Source organism: Macaca mulatta, chromosome 3, assembly GCF_049350105.2.
Source record: "Macaca mulatta isolate MMU2019108-1 chromosome 3, T2T-MMU8v2.0, whole genome shotgun sequence".
In the NCBI taxonomy this organism is placed as follows: Eukaryota; Metazoa; Chordata; class Mammalia; order Primates; family Cercopithecidae; genus Macaca; species Macaca mulatta.
Genome location: NC_133408.1, coordinates 83,989,233 through 84,011,615, shown reverse-complemented (window position 1 = coordinate 84,011,615; position 22,383 = coordinate 83,989,233). Strand labels below are relative to the sequence as shown.

The window sequence follows — 22,383 nt, the reverse complement described above, 5'->3', positions numbered from 1 at the left end:
GCATGCCACCTATGTGAATAGGAGGAAATAAAAAAAATAGCAAGGATAGCAAGTGGGGACGCTGGGATGGGGTGGGCCTGTCCCTCCGTCCCTCCGTCCCTCTCTCCCTCCCTCCTGTGCAGCCATGTTGTTGCCCTGGGAGAACTGCAGAGTCTGAGAGTTCTCTTTCTCCTGTGATTAAAGGTTATGGAGAATTGGCCGGGCACGGTGGCTCAAGCCCGTAATCCCAGCACTTTGGGAGGCCGAGACGGGCAGATCACGAGGTCAGGAGATGGAGACCATCCTGGCTAACCAGGTGAAACCCCGTCTCTACTAAAAAAAATACAAAAAAACTAGCCGGGCGAGGTGGCGTGCGCCTGTAGTCCCAGCTACTGGGGAGGCTGAGGCAGGAGAATGGCGTAAACCCGGGAGGCGGAGCTTGCAATGAGCCAAGATCCGGCCACTGCACTCCAGCCTAGGCGACAGAGCGAGACTCCGTCTCAAAAAAAAAAAAAAAAAAAAAAAAGGTTATGGAGAATTAAATCGTAATCCTTTCATCTCTGTGATGCATGGTTCATCACCATACACGGGGAGGTGCTACCCACTGTGTCACTTTGTCTAATTTGAGTTTATTAGACCCTGGGCTGGCAAAGCCCAGGAAACTCACATGACAGATGCTATGTCAATGTATGTTAGCTATCACTGTGCATTTAGTTGACTGGACTTTTCTTAGGGAAACCGAAGGCAGATTTAATCTTTAGGAAAAAAGAGAATTCACCAAGATAATGTTTGAGGATTCCCTTGAAAACTGAGAGGCTGGCCATCTACAATAGGAACCCCAAGAGTGCCTGTGGCTTTGTTTATAAAATAGGTGAGGACATCAGATGCTTGGGTTTCTCTCTCAGGAAGTAGTGTGAACAGGGCTCACCATCCCCAGAGGGAGATTTCTGCAGAACAGCTGGGAGAACCTCACGAACAGAATAAGGGGAGCAAGGATGGTGTGCTCAGCTCATTCCTAGGGCAGGAGAAGGAACATGCCTCACATCCCAAAGGCGATCTCAACACTCCCTCAAGGATGCTGGGTCTTTCCTGCAACAGCTTTGACTGGCTTGGGTGAAGCCACCCACCACTACCCACCAAGGCCATTACCTGCTTTCCCTTCACCACGTGCTTGGGTACTGGCACTCTGACCTCCAGGTCAGTATAGTCCTGTGACCAGGTGTAGTTCTCTCGGACAGCACCATTGTAACTGTCGGGATTCTTCTGGAACTGCTCCTGAATCCTGAAAAAGAATAAAAAAGGTAAGATCCCAGCCAGCCATGCCTGAGCAGAGGACCCCATGGACAGCCCAGCCACATGCCACTCCTACATCCTGGAGACGTGACCAACTCAAGTTTCATCTCAAGCTTGCTTGCTCTGGCATCTGGAAACCCCTCCTCTTTTCAGGTGACTTCCTTTCTGACCCTCCTACATGGTACCCCTGGAAACCACATGACAAGGGAAAAGCTACAGAAAAGAAACCTCAGTGCAGCACCCTACGGTTTAGGAAAAGTATCTGGGACCACAGTCAAAGTATAGCTGGTGCTGCTGGCCTTCAGAGTACTGAGATCCAGGCCTGTTAATTAATCAGAAGGCCCTTATTAATAAAATTCTTAGGCTCATGAGTCCTTGGTTTCTTATAAACTGCTTGGCAGGGCGTATCTTTAAAAAAAAAGGGGAAAAAAAGAGGCCAGGTGTGGTGGCTCATGCCTGTAATCCCAGCACTTTGGGAGGCCAAGGGTGGGTGAATCACCTGAGGTCCGGAGTTCGAAACCAGCCTAGCCAACATGGCGAAACCCTGTCTCTACTAAAAATACAAAAATTAGCTGAGCATGGGAGCACATGCCTATAATCCCAGCTACTTGGAAGGCTTAGGGAGGAGAATTGCTTGAACCTGAGAGGCGGAGGTTGCAGGTTGCAGTGAGCCAAGATTGCACCATTGCACTCCAGCGTGGGCAACAAGAGCGAAACTCCATCTCAAAAAAAAAAAAAAAGGCAAAACTATTTCATCCTGCAGCTGCTAAACTTCAATCCTAATCCAACCCCTAGCCTCTATTTTCTCCTAGTAAATAAATCAAAGCTAAAAGGACTGCACTAAAATTGTATACATCATTTGTAAGACATAAGTAAAACGTTTAAGAGACAGCCTAAAAAACTCAATCAAGCAGATCTTATTGTATAGGTCTGTTATAAACACAGCACAGATACAGATAAACCTACCAAGAAGCTGATGTTAAAAATAAAATATAATATTTTCCATAAAATGTAACAATGCTAATAATATAAACACTATGTAAGTTTAGACTCACAAGTCCATTATAGTGAACTGAAGATCTAAATTACAGACAAAAGCCTAGTCATGGAGGAGGCAGCAGCTATGAACACAGAACATTCCAACAGTAGGTGCAGCTCAGTCAACTTCTCCAGGGCCTGTTCAGAGACAAGCAGACAAAATCTGGCAGGGAGACGGCCACATGGGCTCATAAACAATGTGTGTACTATGATCCTGTTCATACAGGAAAACACAGAACTACACGTATCTACATCTATGTATCTTACACATGCAAGACAAGAGTTGGGAAGGGGTGGTCCAAGAGTGCAGGCTTTCTCTGGCCAGAGTTCTAAGACAAGAACATATTTACCTACTGTGGGTATGCTCTGCATACTGTCTAGGCATGAAGCTGGGCCTCCACCATAGCCTGAGTCCTCTGGGCTTGGCAACTGGTGGCTGTTAAGAACTGAATTGGGTCCCCTAAAATGCTATGTTGGAATCTTAATCCCCAGGACCTCAGAATGTGACCTTAATAAAAACAGGGTCTTTACACAGGTGACGCAGTTACAACAAGGTCATTAGGGTAGGCCCTAATCCACTATGACTGATGTCCTTAAAAGGGGGACTTTGGAGAGACGATGTGAAGGCCATGTGGAGACAATGGTGTGATGTGCCTATAGGCCAAGGAACGCCAAGGACCGCAGGACACCACCTAAAGCTTGAAGAGGAGAGGGAATATCTTCCCCTAAGGCCTTCAGAGGGAACATGGCCCTGCTGACACTTTGATCTCAGACTTCCCTTCTAAGAACTGTGAGAGAATCAACATTTGTTTAAGCCGCCCATTTTGTGGTACGTTATTGTGGTAGCATGAGCAAACACAGTAGCTAAGGAAACTAATTTCAATCAGAGGTGATATTCAAAATTCAGCACTGAATATTGGCAGGACTAGACACTAACCAATCAGAAGAGATGTCAGCCTTAAATTACTCACACATGAGGGCCACTGTGGGACAGAGAAATGACATATGGAAACCAGGAGTCACATAGGATTCCTGGCTGAACGACATGAGAAACAGGGTGCAGGGAAGGAAACTAAAGAACGTACAGTATGTTGAAAACAGGCAGCAAAAGAAAGATTTAGATGCAACCAATAAACACATTTTCAAAGACTATTTAGTGATACGGAGGAAGCTTTCAATATACCATAAAACTGAAAAGGGGGTATTGTTACTTTTAAGTATGGAATGACTTTAATTTCTAAGAAGAAACATAATACACACACACGTGTGTACACATATATGAAAAAGACTGAAAAGAAGCACATTAAATCTTTGTGGTTATCTCTGATAGTAGAGTAACAAGGAATCTGACTTTCTTCTTTGTACCTAGGTATTATCCAACCTCCCTAGAATATGTAGACATTTTTATAACCAAGAGAAAAATGGTTCTCTTTAAAAAATGCTAACAGGAGACAGTGATGCACCCTGCAGCCCCTGTATCCAGGTGCGGTCCCAGGACCACAGCAGCAGCACTACTAGCCTGACTCTTGGAGCAGAGTACGAAGGAGTCAGACACAGAGAGGGGGACTCAGCCAGCCCCCAAGTTTCCACAGGATCCTTCTAGGTGAGCACTGACAGCAGCTTTAAGACTCACATCTGACATAAATATGCTTGAACATGCAGAGAATATTTCCAAAAGAACAATAGGATAGCAGCAGCTACTTTTATGGCTGGAAACTGTAGACTTCTTTTCATTGACACTTTTGTACATACATTACCATTTGAAAAAAGTCAAAATTATGAAAACATACAAATTAAATATCCCCCACACACACAAAAAATAAAGACCAACATGGCCCCAGCACTTGGCAGAGATCAGGGAGTAAACATGAAGACTCCTCAAAAGTTGGGAAAAAGAAATGGCTCTCTCAAGAAAGGAGAATGAGTATAATGCTGGGGGATATCCTTGGGGATGCTGCTGCCAGCAACAGTGCAGTCACTCAGCTTATACCACCAGCGATGCCCACATGGGTTCTGCCTCCTCCAGGGCAAATGGCGGTCAGTCTCTGCCTTGGAGTGAGGGAGGACATCTGTCACCCTTGCCACTAAACGCTGCAGTAAAGCTGTATGCTTTTGGAGAGGGCTCTGGTCACACAGAACCTGCCTCACCCCATCCTCCTGCTGTGTCCTCAGCAGCCCTGGCCTGGCTCCTCTTGCATGGAACCTGCAGATTCCCTCCAAAGGAAGCAGGAGAATCACTCCTTAAACAGCCCTTGCAAGTTGTTGGGTGCTTTTTATAGTGCTCTGAATGCACATTCTATTTAAATAAGGTTGATTATTTCCAGCCAACAGTATGTTAAAATAAGCGTCCTGTCAAGTGCAGGTGTCTCTGGCCCCCACTGTGCCACTGTTGGTCACCCCTGCAGCTGCAGGCCTGGGCACACGGTAGGAGGCAGGGGAGGGAGCATCCACGCTTCAGCACCAAGGGTGGGAGTAGGAAAGTGAGTCAGCAGTCAGGTTGAAGATTATGGAGTAGGTCTCCCTGCAGCTCCCACTCCCGATGAGCTGGGATAACAAGGTTCTAAATGTGTTAAAGGAAAAACACAGAACAGGCTCTGTTGCCTGTTGGGTGCTGTGGGTAGCAGGGCCCTATGTCTCCTTGGGGATAGGCCAGACCCTTCCTGGCAGACTGCAGGCCTAGGTGCTGCTGAGTGTGGCAAGCCAGGCACCAGGGTCACCTGCACAGGGAGAGCTGGCGGCACTGTCACCAGGAGTCACTGTCATGCAGGCAAGCAGTTCTTGACTGAGTAGGTCAGGTTTCTGACCAGGTTTCTGAGACTCATCGTCAGGAACCCGACCTACCCAATCTGCCTGTTTGAGTGCTGCCACTAGAAACCAAAAGGTCCTCTCTTTCTTTTTTTTTTGAGACGGAGTCTCGCTCTGTCACCCAGGCTGGAGTGCAGTGCCACAATCTCGGCTCACTGCAACCTTTGCCTCCCAGGTTCACGCAATTCTCTTGCCTCAGTCTCCAGAGTAGCTGGGATTATGGGTGGGCACCACCACTCCCAGCTAATTTTTGTATTTTAGTACAGATGGGGTTTTACCATGTTGGCCAGGCTGGTCTCGAAATCCTGACCTCAAGTGATCCGCCTGCCTCAGCCTCCCATAGTGCTGGGATTACAGGCGTGGGCCACCGTGCCCAGCCTCCTTCCATTTGTTTTTTAAAAACACAGGATTAGGCTAGGCTCACACTTGCAATTTCAGCGCTTTGGGAGGCCAAAACAGGAGGATTACTTGAGGCCAGGAGTCTGAGACCAGCCTGGGCAACATAAGAAGATGCAGCCTACAAAACATTTTAAAATTAGCCACACATATGGCGCACACCTGTAGTGTCAGCCACTTGAGGGGTTGAGGTGGGAGAATGGATTGAGCCCAGGAGTTCAAGGTTATAGTGAGCTATGATTGTGCCACTGCACTCCAGCCTGGATGACAGAATGAGACCCTGTCTATAAAACGAAACAAAAAACAAAACAGGATCAGACAATCCTGATTTTCCAAAAGCTAGTGGCAAATATGTAAAATGAAGAGTAAAAGGAGGTCAAAGACCTAACCTAAAGAGTTTTGTCTAGGAAGCTAAAGCCCCAAACCTGTAATAGATTTATAATTCAACCAGATAAGGGCTGACCTCAAGCTCTTCTCCAGAGAGAGAATGCCTACGATAGGCATTGACTGCCTGACTAAAGGCAAGGTTTGGCTCCCCAAGTCACAGCCAGTGATTCCAAAGCGGAGGTGTTTGCACAGAAATGTCAAGCTTGCTGCTCCCCACTTCCCGCCCCCTGGGGCTCAGTGATTGAGGCCCGGTTTGTCAACCCCCTCTCTGTCACCCCAAATACAGCTGTTCTTTCATATCTCTTGCAATCAATCCTGTCTACCCTTTAAATGTTCACACTCTTAACTACATTGCCCTTAACCAAATTGCACAAAAGCCACTACTCTGTGCAAAGATGACAACATCCCTGTCACCCTCATCTCCTTCCATTATCCCAGGTGAAAGAGTTGTCATCACACCTCACCACCTGTTGACCTCACTGTCCCCTCAGAAGAGGTCCCACAACATTTGGGTGCAATGTACATATATGTGTGCTACGGTCTGAAATGTTTGTGTTCCCCTAAAACGTGTATCTTGAAATCCTAACCCTGAAGGTGATGGCAGTAGGAGGTGGGGCCTTTAGGAGGTGATTAGGTCATGAGGGTAGAGCCTCTGAGTGGGATTAGTGCCCTTATATGGAAGTCTCAAAGAGCTTCCTCATCCCTTCCACCATGGGAGGACACCACATGAAAACAGAGATCCGTCAATCAGGAAGCAGGGCCTCCCCAGACACTGAATCTACTGGTGCCTTGATCTTGGACTTCTAGCCTCCAGAATTGTGAGACATAAATTTCTGTGGTCTACAAGCCACCCAGGCTATGGTATTTTGTTATAGTAGCCCAAATGGACTAAGCCAGCATGTGTGTATGTGTGCATAGTACATGTGTGTGGTATATGTGCAGTGCACTGTGTGATAAAGGTATGTGCGCACTATATGTGTGTGGGGGTATATGTGTGTGCATACAATGTGTTTGTGCCACATGTATGTGTTTGGTACATGTGTACCTGCGTGTGCATGTAGGCATGTGTAATGTGTGTGCAGTCTGTATGTGTGGTGCATGTGTGCGGTGCACATGTGCATGCAATGTGTGTGGTGTGTGTGTGGTGCTTGTGGGCATGCAATATGTGTCTGCTATGTGCATGTATATGGTATGCATGTATGCATGCAGTGTGCATATGTGTGCATAAGGTATAGTATGGGTGTGGTATGGGCATGCAGTATATATGTGTGTGATGTACGCACCATAGGTATGAGGCAACCAGCAGACATGGCTCACTCTCTCCCTTGAAATTCTCACCTGTCTCTTACCAATTTTCTTCTCATCTCACTGACCCGGCACATTCCACACCAGGATGGGAGCCATGGCTGCATCTCTTCTCAGTCTCTTCGCATGCCACTGTGACTACATTATTCTCAACAACCTCGTATGGCCCAGGAGACAAGGCCAGGGCCTCAGCAAGGCACTCAAGGTAGCCCATGATTGAGTGTCATGATTCCTTCCTCCCTTTTTCCTCCTGCTCCCACAAATGAATACTCCTCCTCATCTGTCAACTCTTCCCTGCCTATGCTCAGTCTCAACTCAAGATTCCTTCCACCTGATGGAAATACGGTCAATTTTCTTCTGGGTTTCTTCATTTTCAAAGCTTTATAAAATAAGCATTATTAAAAAAATGACCCATCCTTGAGGCCCACTGCCCTGCTTCTGAAGCCTAAAACTCATGGTCGGCCAGGCCCACTTCCTACTTCTCGGTTTTATCTTCCTAGGAGTGTTCACTCCCGAGAGCTTGTCCACTAATGCGGATTTCAGTGCTCAAAAATGACTCAATGCCTGGACCCCAGCTCTAGGCCTCCAGCTGCCAGGTCTGCCCCAACTCCAGCGACCCAGACGTAGACTGGGCCTTGGTCTTGACTTCTGCAGCCTTCAACCTTCTCACTTATGAAGGGACAGGCTGGAGCCAGTCACCACTCCCAGGCTTCTGCACAGACAAGCACCTCATATTAACCAGCCTTCCTGCAACTCTTGCCAGATTCATCTGTCTAGAGGGCGGTGCCTCCCTGCCTGCTGCCCAGCTCCCGCTGAAGCTCCCCTATCCACCAGGCTCCTTTCATTGCTGTGCATGCATTATTTCTAAGTTCATGCTTCTTTACTAGCAGGGACGTGACCCCCTCCCTACCCACATCAGGCCAACTGTGGATAACATGCCACCTCAGCCAGCCGCACAAAAGGCTCAGTGCCAATGTAGCAGCCCCCCCAGGCCGCAGGCTCTGGTCTCAAGTATGTCCTACAAATCAATGTCTCCAAGCCAGTCCCACAGCAGTCAAGCAGTTTCCATGCTCTGTGTGTCCGTGGTGTCCAACCTGAGGTCAAGCCCAGCTTCCCTGCACACCAACCAGGGACTAGGTCACTCAGCCTCTCTGTGTGCCTTGGTCCCCTGACCTATAAAATGGGAAGACTAACAGCATCTCTCCCAAAAGGTGAGGAACAAACCATTTAAAATGACTAAAACAAGGTATCGTGACACTCAGTACTGCTTTCTTACTCAGTGCTTTCCCTTTAGAAAGTCTTTGGCTATGGAAAGACAGCTCACTGAGCAGCTTTTATGTCTATGGGATGATTCTTGAACCCTCTGAGACATCTGGAGAGAGAAGTTATGCCTTTTGCCTAATAATTCTACACTTTTTTATCTGTAAGTTGCTTTTTCTAAAAATCTAGTGTCAACAATTTTATCGATACCTGATTTATTACCTCTTTAGCATCTACCACACATTGGTCTTCCAATGACAGTAGCCGCCTACTTCAAAGACAATGCTAACTCACCAACAGGAGAGCCAGAGTTCCCAGAGATGTGGCTAGTCCCCAACCTGGGGCCAGAACACACAGGGTGAGCCTAGCTGTCTTCCTTACAGCAAGTGGGGAACTGTCAAAGACCAGGAGGATCATGCTGAAAGGACACATCAGCCAATTTCAGAAGGCTCCCTGCTGGCCAAAGATGGGACAATCATAAATAAATAAATGAAGTCCACAATGGACTGAAGCACATAGCATATTAAAAATCTATGAGTTCAGCCAGGTGCAGTGGCTTGCACCTGTAATCCCAGCACTCTGGGAGGCGGAGGTGGGCGGATCACGAGGTCAGGAGATCGAGACCATGTTGAAACCCCATCTCTACTAAAAATACAAAAAATTAGCTGGGCGTGGTGGCGCGTGCCTGTAGTTCCAGCTACCCAGGAGGCTGAGGCCAGGAGAATGGCGTGAACCCAGGAGGCGGAGCTTGCAGTGAGCTGAGATGGCGCCACTGCACTCCAGCCTGGGCAACAGAGTGAGACTCCATCTCAAAAAAAAAAAAAAATTCCATGAGTTCATAAAACAAAATCTCCAGGGGTCACCTTTAGTGATCAGACCTGCTCAACCTGAAAAGTCATCAATAAAATGGTTCCATAGGAACTGTAATTTCTGAAAGGCCATGCCCCTAAATAAGAACTCCAGATAATAAGCAAAGAAGGTAAAACAGAATGAGAACATCACTATCTTGCACCATCTTCTGTAATGAAGGCAATGAGTCTGGCAACTTTCATTCATTCCTGGTGAGCACCAGGTGAAAAGCTGAGGAGGAATCTGTGATAGAAGGATCCAGAACACCCCAAATATCTGTGACACACATGCTATGTGCCCCCTGAAAGGGCCTGCCTATTGGGTATCACTGCCCCCAACACGGGATCTCGATTCCATTCCAACCTACAGGTCTGAATACAACTTCACAGTAAAGACGAGGGGCAGAGAAGCACGGCCATCAAAACCAGGAGCACACAGTCAGCCAGATCTAGAATCAGTGAAATTATACAAGGCTAAGTTCTAAGTTTTTTGGACAAATACATGGCATAGGACAAAAAATGAGAAGGGGAACTACTCTAAATTAAGAATCATAAGATCTATCAACCAAATTCAATGTTTGGACCTTTGCTGGGATGCTAATTTGAAGAAAAAAAAATTTTTGAGACAATCAGGAAAATGAGTAAATACTGATTGGGTATTAGATGATTTTAAGGAATTATAAATTTGTAAGATAATATAATTCTGTTAAATTTAAGTCCTTATTTCTTATTGAAGTATTTACGGGTGAAATTACATGATGTCTGGGATTTGTTCTATCAAAAACAAAACCAAAAGTCTGAGGGTAGGGAGAAAGATGAAACAACAACCATGACGTGTTGCTAAGTGATGAAGCAGAGTGAAAGTTTCGTGGGCATTCATTATGCTATTCCCTCCTTTTTGTGTACTTCCGAAAATCTAAAGAGTCTGTCTTGGCTATACATCTAGGAGTAGAACTTCTAGGTCAAAGGATATATACATGTTCAACTTTAAGAGATAATGCCAAACTGTTTTCCAGAGGGATTGCCCCAATTTACTCTCACCAGCAAAGTGGGTCATGCTACAGAACTATAGGATCCATGCTTTGTACTGTCAGACTTTATAAAATCTTGCCAATTACACATACATAAAAATAGTTCTCAGTATAGTTTTAACTCACATTTCTCTGCTTATTAATGGGGCTGAACAGCTCTTCATATAGTTATTGGTCATATATGTCTCATCACCTGTGAAATTCCAGTTCATGTCTTTCACTACTTTTGTTTGTAATTTCTTTGATTTGTAGAAGTTCTTTATATATTTGGATAAGAATTATTTGTTGGTTTATAGTTTACAAATACTTTCTGGTTATAAGTTGTCTTCATACTTTAAAGATGTCTATCTAGTCAACACAAATTATTCATTTTAATATAGTCAAATGCACCAATCCTTTTTAACATTAACATTTTTATATACTCAGAACTCCTGCCTTCCTTAAAGTCTAAAAGAGAGCTACATCAATTTTCTACTCATATTTTTTTTATTCTCTACTTGTTATTACCCCCTTTTCTTTTTTTCTTTCTTTTTTCTTTTCTTTTCTTTTTTTTTTTTTTTTTTTTTTGAGACGGAGTCTTGCTCTGCCGCCCAGGCTGGAGTGCGGTGGCCGGATCTCAGCTCACTGCAAGCTCCGCCTCCCGGGTTCCCGCCATTCTCCTGCCTCAGCCTCCCGAGTAGCTGGGATTACAGGCGCCCGCCACCTCGCCCGGCTAGTTTTTTGTATTTTTTAGTAGAGACGGGGTTTCACCGTGTTAGCCAGGATGGTCTTGATCTCCTAACCTCGTGATCCGCCCGTCTCGGTCTCCCAAAGTGCTGGGATTACAGGCTTGAGCCACTGCGCCCGGCCTTTTTTTTTTTTTTTTTTTTTTTTGAGACAGAGACTTGCTCTGTCACCCAGGCTGGAATGCAGTGGCACGATCTTGGCTCACTGCAACCTCCGCCTCCTGGGTTCAAGCAATTGTCCTGCCTCAGCCTCCCAAGTAGCTGGGATTACAGGTGTGTGCCACCATGCCCGGCTAAGTTTTCTATTTTTAGTAGAGACGGGATTTCACCATGTTGGTCAGGCTGGTCTCAAATGCTTGAACTCGTGATCCGCCCGCCTTGGCCTCCCAAAGTGCTGGGATTACAGGCGTGAGCCACCATGCTGCCAATACCATTCCATCTTTGCTTCTTTGTAAATTATCTTTTCTTCTCTTAATAAGTTGTACCAGAAGTTTGTCTATGTTGACGTTTTTTTCTTTCAAAGAACCAATTTTTGCCTTTTGCTGATCTTCTCTATTTGCCATTTAAAGTCCAGCTGAGGAACACAGGAAGAGACCCCAGGGACCACCCTGTCACTGACCTGATTCTGGCCAGTGTGGGGGCCACAGGGGCTGGGGCAGCCCCATTGACACTGTTTGATTAGTCAGGAAGGCTCACTTTAATAAAAAATTCTTATAAGAAGTATATTTGAAAATGTGTTTTACATTTTAAAATTAACTTTGTGGCTACAGTTAAAAAGAACTAGATGATTCTATATTTATTGAAAAAAATAAGGCAAGATACTCGGAATCACTGATAATATGCCCACTAATACTCTGATAGGTTTAAATGCATATTTAGGGAATACTTTTGACAATCTGTGTCAGATGGTCAGCCAACATCAACAAAAATCAGTATATTTACTATAGAACTATTTTAACCTACTAAAAATGGAAGTTTGCACAGTCAGTTTTTTCTTAAATTGTGTTATTTTTATGTGGGAAAGAGGCTTCCTAATTTTTTAGCAGTATTTAAGTGTGAAATATATATTTTAAAACAAAATTAGATAATCTACTCCATAAATATGTAAATATACGAATTCTGAACTAAGCTGGGTGCAGAGGCTTGCACCTGCAACCCCAGCTACTTGGGAAGCTGAGGCAGGAGGACTGCTGGAGGGCAGGAGTTCGAGATCAGCCTAAGAAACATAGTGAGACACCCCCATCTCTTAAAAAAAAATTCAGAATTATATAAGCATCTTACTTTAGTCTTTACTCAATTTTATTTTCCTGTTCATTCAAAATCAGAAAAAATAAGACCAGCTTTACCATTTAAATTCTCAAAAGACTTCCCATGTGAGAAAAAATTAGGCCAAAGAAAACCCCTAACACTCAAACCTACAGTACCTATAGTATCAAAAAGGATGCATACCGATGACACAATTATTTCTCAGAAATGTCCTTCTCAGAAGTAGAGAAAACAGGCTCGGCGTGGTGGCTCACGCCTGTAATCCCAGCACCTTAGGAGGCCAAGGCAGGCGGATCACAAGGTCAGGAGATCAAGACCACCCTGGCGAACACGGTGAAACTCCGTATCTATTAAAAATACACAAAAATTAGCCGGGCGTGGTGGCGGGCGCCTGTAGTCCCAGCTTCTCGAGAGGCGAGGCAGGAGAATGGCGTGAACGCGGGAGGCGATGGAGCTTGCAGTGAGCGGAGATCGCACCACTGCACTCCAGTCTGGGAGACAGAGCAAGACTCTGTCTCAAAAAAAAAAAAAAAAAAAGTAGTAGAGAAAATATGGAAGCTTTCTAATTCATCCACAGCTTACACCCTAGATTCTGAATCCCTCTCCTCAAAATCATAGCCTTGTAGACACTGCACCAATCCTGCACTGTCCTCAACCAGTCCTAATTAAGACCCCCTACCCCACCCCACACCCAGTGCTAATACTGACCCCACCCTATACCGAGTGCTAATCCACACCCCACCCTCATATCAACACAGCGCTAAGAGAAAGGGACTGTAGACTTTTATACATAGCTGGAGGATTTATTCCCCAGAACAATATTTTTTCAAAGGGTAGGTATAAAATCTTCTTAGCAGAGCAGAACAGAAGAAAATAGAATGAAATACACAAGATATACTGCACTCAAAAAGAGCAAGCTCTGTTTTGTGAAACTGCCACTATGCAGGCACGTGCATACCTGGGAGCCTTGTTAACATGTATTTCTCAGTATAACTACAGGTTGTAGCCAAAGTTTAAAAGCCACTGGCCATGAAAACCTATCACATTCACAGAAAAGGAGATAAGAACGGAAGTTCTTGCTGCACTTCGGTGAAGAGGAGGCCAGTGAGGGAATGATCTAACAGAGGGGCCCACAACAGCAATTGCAAGCAGTGCATGAGGATGCCTAACTCAAAAATATACAGATAGCAGGAGGAGGAGTAGCAAGTGAGCACTGAGCAGTGAGGGGGATGGCCTGGAGGAAAGAAGGACATATCCATCATCATTGGAAGAAGGTGAAAAACTGGCGGCTCATGACCACAGCAACCACAGAAGTGAGGACACAGGATCCTGATGGCCAACAATTTGTCAGGGACACATCTTCTCCATGACAAAGAACTCACCTATTAAAAGAGATTGCTAAATGCAGGTGACAGCTCATGTTTAGTTCCTATACACCCAGAGAGAGAGGTAAAAAATAAAGAGGCATGTGTCACAGTGGGGTAGTAAACACACATCCATGTCCTGGCTTGGTCTGCTGACCGGGCCTACAAGCAGGAGCCACATGCCCTCTGAGTGCCCAGATCTGGGTTTCTAAATATTATTCAATAAAGGGAATTGGGCTCCTTGGACAATTCCCTTGGACAATGGCTGATTCTAGGACTGAAACAGAGAAAATAAAAGATGAACCCAGAGAATCCTGTAGTGCCAGAAAGTAAGGAAGTACTAAAATAAATAAATAAATAAATAAAAATAAATAAAAAGTGGGGGGAGGGTGGGGGGATGCAAAGATGTCAAAGGACTCAGAAGTCACAATGGCCAGAGCTGCAACAGTATGGGGAGCAAAATAAATAATATAGTAGCAAAGAATAAAAGAATTACCTTTGAGTCCATATTGATATAAACAACTGAATAAATTATAATGAATGAATGAGGGAAGGGGACAAATCTTCCTAATGGAAGTCCAATTAAAAATGCAGAAGGAATGAGGGAAATAGGAAATTACCATTAAAACATGGTAACTGCCAAGAACCACGATGATGCTAACATCAGTAGGACCTTAAGGAAACAGAATATTTGTATAACCTCTAAGTCAGTATCTTCCCCCAAAATATTTATCTATTCCTTGTAGTGGTTTTAATATATGCTAAGAATTAAACAAATTCTTTGAAACTCCTCCATCCTCCTAGGAAGCGGGATTAATCCCCCACCCTTGAGTGGGGCTGGACTTAGTGGCTCTCATGAACAGAGTACAGAAAGGGGACAACCGTCACATGACAGTGGAGAAACCTGGCCGACCAGCCTCAGCCACATGATCCAAGCAAACATCACAGTAATAACTCATGTTAACATCATGTACCTCTGATGTGACATGAGAAGGACAAGACACCTCTGCGGTATTCCTCTCCTAATCCATAGCCCTGAGTCTAATTCTAAGGAAACACTACACAGACCCAAATTGGGAACATTCTACAACATACCTAGCCTCTTCAAAAGTGTGAAGGTCATGAAAATCAAAAAAAGATGGAAACTGCCACAGACCGAAGGTGATGAGAACGTAACGTCTAAATGCAAGGTAACTCCTGGACCTAATTCTGGAACAGAAAAGGGACACTAACTAGTGAGAAAACCAGAAAAACTGGGAAAAAAAAAAAGAAAAGAAAAGAAAAAAAAAAAAAAAGCCTGTGGTCATTATTATTAACTTGACAGTCTTTTTTTTTTTTTTTCCAATTTTTCTGGTTTTAGTTAGTTTTCACAAATATACCATGTCAATTAACATTCAAAGAGAGGGAAAGGGGAGGAGGTTTAAGTCTGCAGTTGTGACAATTCAGACCTTGGGGTTCAAGTCAGCCCATAGTTTGAATCCTGGGCTTCAGCTCATACTAGCTGTGTTATCTGAGCAAATTCCTCAGTCTTATTAAAGCCTCAATTTCCTCATCTATAAAATGTGAACAATAATGATCCCAATTCTTAGGCTGTTGTGAGACTTAGAAGTTCTTACCCAGTCTTCATGCACGGGAGCTCTCTCTCCCTCACCAACATGAGACTATTAGTAATACCTGAGTTAACAGTTTCCTTCCCTTGATACTGAATGACAGTCCTAAGCAAAAACGTTTAGCATCATTTTCAACTCAAGATGATGGTATTTTTCTCTTTTTTTCCTCCCTTTCTTCCCATCTCCCATATTCCCCCAGTCCCACCAACTTTGAAAAGCAAATAAAAGCACTTTTCTCTGCATAATTTCCCTGCTGGCTGCCACTGTTCACAGCACTTGATATAGCAAATTCTGGCAATGCTTTCCCATTTGATTTATCTAGAAGGTTGTTATTTACTGCTCCTGCTGTTTTGGGGGCGAAAATGTTAGTGGTCTACCAAGCGGACTTTCCAAAAATAACAAGACGTGTTTTCACAACAGTCAGTATGTGGAGGGCACTGTCATGTTGGTTTCTTAGCTTTACTCATAGCATGGCAACACTGGATTTTTAGGGATTCTTAGACTAAACTACTCTGATATGACTAGTGAGGTTGTCTTTTGTTTTCTTGAAGATATTATATACTGGGAGGACTTTCAGCACCAAGAACCACCCAATCTTCTAGGGAAAATTGAATCCCACATTGTCCAATTTTGCTCCTGCCAACAGCACCAATTTACTCTGCCTGGAGTATGGAAGCATCAGAAACCCTACATACAGCCCAGCCAAGGACTTGCCATATCTACCTGCCCTGCCCAGCCTCTGTCCAGTCTCCGGCCTCTCTGTGCCACCCTCGCAGCTAGGACTACCCACACTTGGATCCCAGGCTTCAGGTCAGGGCTCCATAGCTAGCCCACACATCAGAGCCAGCCCCACCTGCCACTCAAAGAGTACTGGCCCAGGTACCCTTACTGTTGTAGGTCCCAGGGACACAGACGGGAACAACGTGGAACTTACAAACTTGGAGTACATCAAAAGTGATTAAGTGGCCCTCAGAGCCTCTGGTCAACAGAGAAGGCTCCTGGGAAGAACTGGACATTCATACAGAACTCTGATAAATGGCAAGACAGAGCCAGCTATGAAGACCACGGAGATGAGCAGCCTAGAGAGCTTCCCACACAAAGTCCTTGATCCACAGCCACAGCACTGGCTCAGGGCTCAGCTTTGCCTCCAATTCACTGTGCCCTTGGGCTCATATCTCCATTTTCACATTTATAAAATTTATAAAATGGGGGCACATGAGTACCTACCTCGAAGATGTTCCTGGGGTTAATGAGTGAATAGATACAATGCTCAGAACAGTGCATGGCTCAGAGTAAGTGTTAGCTGCAGTCATCACTGTCACCATCATTAATGTTTTTACTGATGTAGATTATTAATACAAATAATACTGTTATCATCAAAGAGGAGAAGCTATCTTAATAGCCAAGATCAGCACAGGGCTTTTTAAAACAGAGTTCAGAATTTAATTAAAAAGTGATTGCAACTCACTGCAATGTTGGAACAGGGACCAATGCTATTTGGCTGTTTTAAAAGGTCAATGCACAGCTGCCACATGGAGAGTAGACTGCAGAATGCCAAAGGGAGTAGATCCAGAGGCTATTTGGGGGCACCAGCATGGAGAATGCAGGCAAGCCTGAGGGTGTAACCACATGCAGGAGAGTATGCACCTGGGAGACCCAGGGCAGGGCCAAGGACACTCAGGCTGAACCACTTCAGCCCCAGGAGGGCTGAAGGTGGGCGGGGACAAGTGAAAAGATGGAGGCTCACCTCGCCTCATTCATCTTCTGTCTCAGCTCACTCATTCAATCACTTTCCTCTTACCCTCAAAGTCTTTACCAAAATTGAACTTCCTCCCTAACAAGAGGGGCAAACTCTCCCCTTTTCTTTATAGCACCTTCATACTTAACACCATGACATCAAACGACAACGTATTCACACAGAAAGCAGGCATTTTCTTTACTGGTTTATTTTGTGCTTACTTACACAGCCAAGAGAGCCTATGTGGCTGTCATGGGAGCCCTACCTTCTAGAAAGAGAACAACCACATCCAACATAGTTTCTAACACACTCTGCAAACAGGTGAGATGAGCTTTGAACACATTCAATATTAAAAAAAAACAAAACAGAACAGATAACAGGTACAATAGCTTTCCTAGTACATTAGAGATTCAAGTAGCCAAAGTCTGAGTTTTGTTTTCAATTTTACAAGAATTCTTTGTTTTTTTTTCTTTTTCTGTTTTTTGTTTTTTTTTTTTTTTTTTTTGAGATGGGGTCTCGCTCTGTCACCCAGGCTGGAGTGCAGTGGCGCGATCTTGGCTTACTGCAACCTGCACCTCCCGGGTTCAAGCAATTCTCCTGCCTCAGTCTCCTGAATAGCTGGGATTACAGGCATGCACCATCACACCCAGCTAATTTTTGTATTTTTAGTAGAGACGGGGTTTCGCCATGTTCGCCAAGCTGGTCTCAAACTCCTGGCCTCAAGTGATCTGCCTGCCGCAGCCTCCTTCTAAGTGCTGGGATTACAGGTGTGACCCACCGCGCCCAGCCTAATTTTACAAGACTTCTAAGAGCTGGATGCTGTTTAGGCCGAGGTCCTTGACTGTCTGGGTGAAGACTGGGGCCCGGCTGCTGCTCAGGATGGTGAAGAGGAGACCCCACCTCAGCTCAAGCCCCATCTTCAGTTCTCCTGAGAGGTGGTTTACTGTAAAGTCAGCCTTCTTTATGAGCATCAGTCTCCTCTCATTACACTCTGAAATGCCTGTGTGTGCAAGCAAAAATGTACAACTGGAATTCAAGAGTATAATCTATGAAATTCCCATAAAAGTGAGATTCCAGGTGTGTTCATCTAAGACTAATGCATTTGGATACCTCTCAGCTTCAAAAAAAGCTATCATGTGAAAAGGCTGGAGCTTTTTCTATGAGCAAAATCAGAAGGTTTGCTGTATTGAGAACAGAATTTCTGAAATGAGGAAGGCTCAGGCCGGCGCAAGGAGGGCTACAGATTCAGAGTCCCTGTCCATCACTTTTACCTTCTCATCTCACTGCCTCCTATCACCTACTCCTTGGCCTGTAAATCTAAAAAGAGAAATCCAGAAAAAGTAAAGCAGCCCCTCTGCCCTTCTTCTTTCTGAGAAAGCACCCAGATAAACACAAAGGTTTGCTCCCTCCAAGACTTGTCCACTCCACCCCAGGTGTCCCAGGCCTGGGGACAGGGGAAGGTGGATGTAAAGAACAGAAAGCTTTTCTGGCTGGGAGACAGGGCCCAATCCCTGAGGAGCCTCACACAAGTGCAGCATTTATACACATTTACAAAGAGAAAACCTCAACAAACTCCAGTTCGTTATTTAATAGAATCTTGCAGTAAGTCCTTTTGGTAAGCAAAGAATTACTTTGACAGAGCAAAACTCCTCTACTAATTGAACATTTACGTAACACCCCAACTTTGACATTAATTAGCACACACCCACTATCAATAATGCTGAGTCCTGTGGGCCTGGGAAAAGCTCCCACTCCCCACTGTGAGAACCTGTGCCATCAGTATCACTTGGTCTCTTGGATCCCCAAGCTCTTCTTACCCACTGATACCTTGCCTCATGCCTCACTCTTCCTTAAAATCATCAAACACAAGGACTCACAACTCTTCTTTCAACCAGCCTTCTGTTCAGGCTGCTGCCTTCTTCCTTTTATTCCCAGCGAAACATCCTGAGTCACTTTCTTCCCACCTTACCTTCCAATATGTCCCACTGTGAAATCTCTGCCAATCACAAGTGACTTCCAAGAATCATAACCAAACTTGCCTTTCTGAATTTCTGTCCATCTGATACCTCCACAACATCTGACATTAATGTCCCACCCTTGGACTACCCAGGCTCTCCCTCTCCTCCACCCCTCCACCCTCACCTGTTTTCCCTCTCCTCCATCCCACTTGTTTCCTTTGGCTGACCCTTCCTGCTGCCTGCCCCTTATACTCCAAAGAACACAGCACTATCTCTATATCTTCCACACATACGCTCCTGAACTGCAACAGCTGCCTGGTATGTATCCTTTCTATATCCCCTACCTCGTCCACCCTGACTGCTGCCTGTTAACTTTCTGACAAATCTGAGCAAACACTCTTGAGTTAGGTAAGTTGCCCCAATTTCTAAAGATACGCCCCAATTCTTTAGCATGAATCAGGGTCTTGGCAGGACAGAGACATGCACAGTGTGGTCCCTGCCAGTCCCACCCCTGTTTACTCCCTTCCCCTAGGAACACAGGAATATCAGCATCCCTTTAATGGTATCATTTCTTTGCAAAGGTTATTCCCTCTGACCAGGTGCTTGCCCCTTCTCAACTGCTGACCTCCAATGTCATCTGCCTCATAAGGTCTCTGCAGGTTTCTCCACATCCACAATGACTGTTTCTGGTCTTTTTCCTGTTTGTTTTGTTTTTGGAGGGGAGGAGGGGTGGGTTGTGTGTGTGCACACAGGTGTGCACAGTGGAAGGTGTATCTAGACAGAAATGAACACAACACAGTCACACACACTACATGGAAATCCATTACAACAACTTTCAGCTGATGTAAAGTTCTATGAAGCAATGAGTTCTCTAATGAGAAAGTGAAAAACCAAGGCAAAGAGATTTTACGTGTCTGATTTGTTTAATGCAAGGTACATCTTTCAAGAATTCCAGATAAAGGAGAACTGAAACCAGTACTTAAGGACACAGACTCTGGAGTCAAAAATCCCTGCCCAGCCACCGGTTGGTAATAAAACCTTGGCTCTCCAAGCCTCCACTTTGCTCATCAGTAAAGTCAGGGAAACAACACTTTCATTGCAGAAGTACTGCAGAGCTCAGGTGAGACAACATATTAGCTGTATCTGACATTACTGCACACTTACCTATAGGTCTATGCTAGTCCAATCATTATCCCCAACTGACACATGAGGCTGGACTATTCAAGTCCTATAGACATCCTTAGGCAAGCCTGTGACCTCTGGGTGTCACAGCTCTCAGCGAGAGAACATGTGTGTGGTCATACTCTTATGAGGACAAAATGGGCTTTCCTTGTGACCATCTTGGGGTCCTGGTCAGAGTGTTGCTGTTTTCATTACCTGAGACCCAGCTCAACTTGGAAGGGAATGGCCACCCCAGGGAGCAGTAAGTACAACAATCAGTGACAAAGCATCATGGGAGCATTCAAGTCAGCTAGCTGAAATCTCTGCAAACAGTACTTTTCCGTTCTCATTAGTTACAAGCTGCCAGGAAATTTTAGCTGTGAACAGAATGAAGACAGGCTGGAGAAACAGTCCTACTATTTATAAAGCCTTGGTGTTAGCCAATTTGATCCTCTTCTGCATATAAATGGGCCAAGATCCTCCAGGCACGCCTGCTCTGAGGGTGGCTGGATGGCTGGCAGGGATGCCCCAAAGACCTAGGCCCCAGGCTGGCCAACCAGGTCCTTCCAATGCCCAGGGTGTGATCATGCTTTGTTAGTTTACATCTGACATTTGGGTAGGGGGCTGTCTGCGTATCTCACTTCAAACCATAATAGTCACTGTTTATTGCCTCCCTTAAAAAGTGTTTCAGAGGAGTATTTTTGACTAATGTGTAAATTAGCAATCCCCATACTATTACCCTTTTAACTGGCAGAACTAGATACTCCATCAAACATGATTATATGATTTGACTGAAAATCTAAAAAAAATAAGTAAATAAAACAATGCCTCAGAAATCCAGCCCAGTTTCTGGCAATGTTCATTACATTCATTTGAGAACTCTCTGTAGTGAATTACATAAAAGTCTTTTGATAAGTACAGCCACAGTGAAACAAATGTCAGAAAGTCATCTCTCACAGACAGCATTTACTTGGGCTGCCAAGGAAAAGCAATTAGTTCTTGCCTTAGAAGAGCCTTAACCAAGAGATGCTTCACCATGAGGCCATTTCATTCCCTAGGGACAGGCCTGGTAGGAGAAGACAACCTGATACCTATCTGTTAACGCACTTACTGACGTCCCATCTCAACATGGGAAGGTCCGTGCAAGTTTGACAGCCACAACGTTCACCTGACAAAACCAATCTCTCCAGAGGAAGACATTAAAAAGACTTGTTTAAGTGATGAGCCTGAGTAGCCTGCCCCAGGACAACAAACACTGTAACGAGGGTCTTCTGTAGAAAGTTTCTGTATATTTGCCATCTACTATGGTTTGAATGTGTCTCCTCCAAAATTCAAGTGTGGAAACTTAATGGCCAATGTGATGGTATTAAGAAGTGATTAGGTTATAAGGGCTCCTCCCCTATGACTAGATTAAGGCGTTTATTAAAAAGGATTCATACAGCATCCATGAATTTCTTCCCCTTCTGTCCCTGTCACCATGTGAGGACACAGCATTCCACCCCTCCAAAGGATACAGCACAGGCACCATCTTAGAAGCAGAGAACAGCCTTCACCTGACAACTGAACCTGCCAGAGCCTTGATCTTGGATTTTCCAGCCTACAGAACTGTAGGAAAATAAAATTTTGTATAAACACCTGCTCTCAGGTATTCTGTTACAGCAGCCCAAATGAACTGAAACACCATCCTTGCATTAGCCATCCTCAAAGCCATGGATCTGAGGTGACATCAAGTTCACATGGAAAACAAGAGACATACAACATCAATTAGAGGGGAATAAGGAAAAGGGACAGGCCATCAGCAAGGGGCACCTCTGCCTGGCCACACAGGGTTGCACACAGAATTGACCACACCCTGGGAAATTGTCATCTCTGGGAAACGGAGGCTCCCAGCGGCTAAAGGAATGGTCCATAGTCACATACCCTAAGTGGCTGAGCCAAATTCCGGCCTCACCCCTGTTCTTTAGGCTGTAATGCACCTGTCATGCCCCTGCCTGCACCCACCACACTTGGTACCTGAACACAGGCTTCCCCACAGAGTATTCAGCTTCCTGATACTCACTGGCATGACTGTGGTCTACTCCCATGTGCCTTCAGCCTCCACTCTCCTTGGCCTTAATAGGTTTCTCTCATTTCCTTCGCTGCACGGCTGCCTGCCTGTCCCAATTTCAAGAGTCTAGCAGGCAGAAGGTGAAATTAATTCCTGGTCTGTGCAGCACACA

General features: G+C 45.0%; 2 protein-coding genes across 2 annotated transcripts in view; one reads left to right on the top strand and one right to left on the bottom strand.

Annotated features, from left to right (window-relative positions):
- Positions 1-22,383, top strand: part of OGDH (oxoglutarate dehydrogenase) — a 474,703-nt gene that overhangs the window by 198,385 nt on the left and 253,935 nt on the right. The window lies entirely within an intron of this gene.
- Positions 1-22,383, bottom strand: part of NUDCD3 (NudC domain containing 3) — a 106,609-nt gene that overhangs the window by 42,233 nt on the left and 41,993 nt on the right. Inside the window, 1 exon segment of the mRNA NM_001266593.1 lies at positions 1,129-1,261. Within this exon segment, the coding sequence (NP_001253522.1) occupies positions 1,129-1,261 (133 nt within the window).